Genomic DNA, 5000 nt, shown 5'->3' with positions numbered 1-5000 from the left:
TGAATATTGTTTTTGAAAATAGTTTACCCAAAGGGATTTTTTGGTAAAAAAAAAAAAAAAATCGAATGTTTGCAACTGTCCACGGATTCTGGATAATTACTGACAACGGCTCTTAAATAGTTGGACTCAAACCACGACGAAAGAGCCTGGAGATCCTTGTTGAAGAAAAATTCTAGAATGGTGGGAGATACATCTGACAGGTAGGCAGTTATGTCGTCAGCGTACAGCTACAATGAGACATTAGGAACACAAAAATTCAAATCATTAATGAAATGTTGAACAACAACGGACCCAATAGTGAACCCTGAGGAACTCCAGATTTAACTGTTTTGAAGTCAGAGCCAACGCCATCTAATCTGACACATTGTTGACGACCTAGCAGGTAGGTGGACATCAGTTCCAAGGCCCGTGTAGAAAAGCCATTGGCCTTCAACTTCGCGAGCAGAAGGCTATGGTCTATGGCGTCAAACGCTTTGCTCAAGTCCACAGCGACCGCCGCTACAGCTTCCTTGTTATCAATACTGCTTCTCCAATCTTCCATCATTTTTAGCAATGCAGTGCAGCAAGAGTGGGTTTTCATAAATTCAGATAAGTTTGAAGACAAAACGTTATGAAATGCATTCCAAGGTTGGTCGTAAATGACTTTCTCAAACACTTTAGATAGCGAAGTTAATATTGAGACAGGGCGGTAGTTTGCTTTGTCTGTGTCAACTCCCCGTTTAAAGCCAGGAGTAAGGCGCGCTTGCTTCCATTCAGACGGCAATGAGCGATTCAGGATACAGAAGTTGATCAAATTAGTCACCTTTTCGGCAAGTACTGGGGACCCCAAACGCAAGATTTGTGGTGAAATGCCGTCCACCCCAACTGCCTTTCTCGGATTAAGGTGATCTAAAATGTTACAGATATATGAAGTACTGACTGGGGAGTAATTAAACTCGCTTGAGAAACGTACATTGCTTATTGCCCTTATACTCGGATGGTCAGTGTCAGATCTATGCCCTAGCTGGATAATATTGGCAAAGTAATCACTAAAGACTTCGGCCACAGGCCCAGGGTCGGAAACAACGCCACTGTCCTCAACGCGGATGACGCCTTGTATGTTTTTACCTAAACTAGTTGGCATAAGGGGCTTCATTTTTCTCCAAGATTCGCCCGGATGTTTAGCACTCAAGGAGGTGTCACAGCAGAACATTTTCACAGCATTGCGCTTTAGCGACGTAACTTTGTTACGTTGCCGCTTATAGTCATTTTTGAGAGGTAATTAAGCTTCAATTTTAGAAAGAACGCCATACATAGCTTTGTATTTTAAAGATTTTTACAAACATTATTTATCAATTATCTTTGAAAAATGCGTGGTTACCCCCAATTTTCTTTTTAGATTTCAATAACACTTGTTAAGATCTACATTTCCTGCATAATCACACACCGGGGCAAAAATATCTTTATTTAGTAGGCACCGTCCTTAAGAGGTTTGTTTTTGCAGTAGAACCTTGCAGACCAAGTAGCCTGTGACTTGATGACCCACAGCCGCCGGAGCTCTGGCGGTCGTTGGCTTCTATTGAAAGTGCTGTGTAGCCCTGATCTTTCTTTTTATTTTCACACCAGTGTGCTAGTGAATGTGGGTGAAGCCCAAATTGCTTTCACTTGGCACACTTTCAGCCAGTACTGCCGGACACCAGAATTTATATCTTAGTTGTACTTTTTTCTTTCCCAAGTTTTCATTAACATCGCTGCACCTTGCCTGTTGGTATGGACATGAATCTGTTGTCAAGCTCTTGCTAGATCACAATGCAGACATCAATGCTGTAGACAGGGTAAGAGGGAAGAGAATAAATCACTCCCAGCTAATGTTCGTCTTAGTCTAGTGCTCACATTTGCTTCTGTTTTATTTCAAAAAATACTGACACCAATGAAGTTTCGTGGCCCACACATCTCTGCCTTCTTTCTTGCTTGTTTGAGATGAATATAAAATTACCATACATAACAATTAACATTATGACATTGCATCTTCGCATTAAAATTTTGTACAGCAAGGTGTTGATAGCTGCACAAATGATGGAAAAAGAGTATCAGTCATTAATATTTATGCAGACTTCTTGCATTTTGGGCTTTTGAAACTTGTTTGGGTACTGCATTCTCAACATTTCATTGGCTCATCAAAGCAAAGCTATCAACTAACACAAGAAGTCTTTGCTCCCATGCTTAGGGTTTTCCCAGGAAAAAAAGAAAAAAACAGTCGGTATTCACTTGGTGCCACAGTGGCACATAAAACATCCTTTTAATTAGAATTTTAAGTATAAAAGGTTTTATGCTTTTAGTGGCTGGATATTAATTCCCGTTACCCACAGTAAACTTCCAGATATGAGCATAGTTAGTGAGTCTTTGGTTGATACCCAATGTGGTCTTAAATAATTTTCATTAATTTTGGATGAGGTTTGGCATAAATTGGTATGGAAATTATGCAGATCAAAACATGTCTCGACATTTTCATGTGATTTTCAGTTGCAAATGAGCTTTCAACGGTTGTACATTTGAATTTATATCAAGGTACGTTACAAAATTACGTGTCAGAACTTGCGTAAAATTTGAATATGAAATACGAAATTCGCGGAAAACAAAATAGCGCGTATACCAATAAAATAAAAGACAAAAGGAACAACGTAATAAAAAAGAAAGAGACAAATATAGATGCCTCAACTACTGATTAAGAATGGGATTTTCCCATTGCACATTAAGTGGGAAAGCTGTCGTTTCTTTTTTGAGTGTAAACTTTAAAAAATGTGCTTTATTGCGTTCGGTAATGTGATGTCACAATAATAATTAGAGGAATGAAGATGTTTTGTTGATAAGCTAATTTTTTTTGCCTGGGGCTCTGACCCAATAAAAAATGAGTATATGTATAGTATTGCGGCAGGCGTGGTGCCCTCATGGTTAGAGTGCTTGACTCCGGACTGAGTGGTCCGGGTTTGGGTCCTGGCCGGGGACATTGTGTCCACCCAGGTGTATAAATGGGTACTGGCAAAAATGCTGGGGATAACCCTGCGATGGACTAGCATCCCATCCAGGAGGGAGCAGAAATACTCCTAGTTGCTTCATGCTACACAAACCGGAGATAAGCGCTGGCCTGATGGGTCTCTCTAGGCTCATAACAGAGACTTTACCTTAACCTTATAGTATTGCGTCAACCTGCCACTGTCATTGTTAAAAGAAAGGAAATGCATGAAAGATTAAAAGAAACTGAAAAAGGTATAAAAGGATTCAAGTGGCGGACTAACTGCTCTTCCTCTTGTTTAGTTTCAGTTCACTCCTCTGCAGAAAGCTAAACGCTGCAATCATCAGTCGATAATTCAGCTACTTCTGGACCATGATGCAAAACCAAGTTTTCAGCAACCAGTAAGTTATTGATATAATTTTGTCCGTCTTCTTGAATTACTTTATACAACAGCAATAACGTGAATTTTGCGCAGTAATGTAATGATGTGATGTCTTGATCCTTGTTTTTGCGGTTTCTTTCTTCTTTTTTTTTTCGGAGAGGGGGTGCAGGGAGTGGGGCAAGGAATGCCAAGTACGGCTCAATATGTAAAGAGAATTAAATGCACTAAATTCTATAAATGCCCTCTGTTTTCTCCTGGGGCATTTTTATTATCAGTCCTTATTGTCTTAATAGCGTACAAAACAACCGTACGCACCATAGAAATTAATGCCACTCAGTTAAAAAAGGTTATGTCCCAAAGGAGAAAGAAGGGGTTCATGAAAAAAGTATAATTCAAGAGGCAGGCTTGCGTGGGCGTTGTTATCTGTGACGTAGTACTGTCATAACCAAGTTAATCGATGTTTAACACATTTTGTTGCAGCTGAGTCTTAGGACATTCGCAAAGAAGGCTTTTTTGCGTACGGACAGCCATTCGGGATTTAATGTACTACAAGCAGTTGTCTTACAAGGGGACTATGACAGTGTTTATAAAGCAAGTATCTTTCTCGAGAACTTTGTGGAGGAAATGAAATGCACAACAATAAGTAATAATGCGTCCATTTTTCGCGGCAAATCAGCAGTTGATATTCTATCAGCCCCTAATTGCAGAAAACCAGGTCATGCTGATATTGAAAAACTGTACCGAAGATTGGTTGAGATTGGGGAAACACTAAATGAGCTGCACTCGTGCGCCAAGAGGGGCGATGTAGAGAAGGTGATTGAGCTCGTTTTGAATGATGGTATGGATGTCAATGTCGCTGCAAAGAGCAACATCACACCATTGCTGTTGGCGAGTCGGATGTCCTCTGGTGTGTTAATCAAGACCCTGATTGATGTTGGGGCAGATATAAATGCTCAAACAGCTCCAGGTAAACAGGGACCTTTGGATCTGGCAGCTTCTAGCAATAATTACATGGTTGCTAGATTGCTTTTGGAGCATGGTGCTGATGCGAATATCAAGAATCAGTGGGGAAAAACACTTCTGCATAAAGCAGTTATGCAGAACGATGTATTTCTCGTCAAGCTATTGCTTGACAACAAAGCAGATGTGAATATTCGGGACTGGGAGGGAGAAACACCTGTTCATAAAGCAGTCGTGCAGGAGGACGAACATCTCGTCAAGCTATTGCTTGGAACCAGGGCGGATGTGAATATTCAAGACCAAAGGGGAAGAACACCTCTTCATAAAGCAGTTGCACAGAAGCACGTACCTCTGGTTGAGCTATTGTTTAAAAACAAGGCGCGTGTAAATATTCAAGACCAACGGGGTAAAATACCTCTTCATAATGCAGTCGCGCAGACGGACATACCTCTCGTCAAGCTACTGCTTGAAATGAAGACGGATGTGAATATTCAAGACCAAAGGGGAAGAACACCCCTTCATAAAGCAGTTGCACAGAAGCACGTACCTCTGGTTGAGCTATTGCTTAAAAACAAGGCGCATGTAAATATTCAAGACCGAAGGGGAAAAACACCTCTTCATAAAGCAGTTGCGCAGACAGACATACCTCTCGTCAAGCTACTGCTT

At 40.8% G+C, this 5000-nt stretch overlaps 1 protein-coding gene across 2 annotated transcripts in view; it reads left to right on the top strand.

Annotated features, from left to right (window-relative positions):
• Positions 1 to 5000, top strand: part of LOC137984274 (uncharacterized) — a 69278-nt gene that overhangs the window by 62967 nt on the left and 1311 nt on the right. For both annotated transcript variants that reach the window (XM_068831393.1, XM_068831392.1), the window contains exons 10-12: positions 1716 to 1814; positions 3295 to 3393; positions 3855 to 5000. The exon at positions 3855 to 5000 is cut by the window's right edge and continues 1311 nt beyond it. In XM_068831393.1, the coding sequence (XP_068687494.1) occupies positions 1716 to 1814; positions 3295 to 3393; positions 3855 to 5000 (1344 nt within the window). The remainder of the gene's footprint in view (positions 1 to 1715; positions 1815 to 3294; positions 3394 to 3854) is intronic.

This window comes from Montipora foliosa, chromosome 14, assembly GCF_036669935.1.
Source record: "Montipora foliosa isolate CH-2021 chromosome 14, ASM3666993v2, whole genome shotgun sequence".
Taxonomy (NCBI): Eukaryota; Metazoa; Cnidaria; class Anthozoa; order Scleractinia; family Acroporidae; genus Montipora; species Montipora foliosa.
This window is presented reverse-complemented; position numbering and strand designations above follow the sequence as displayed.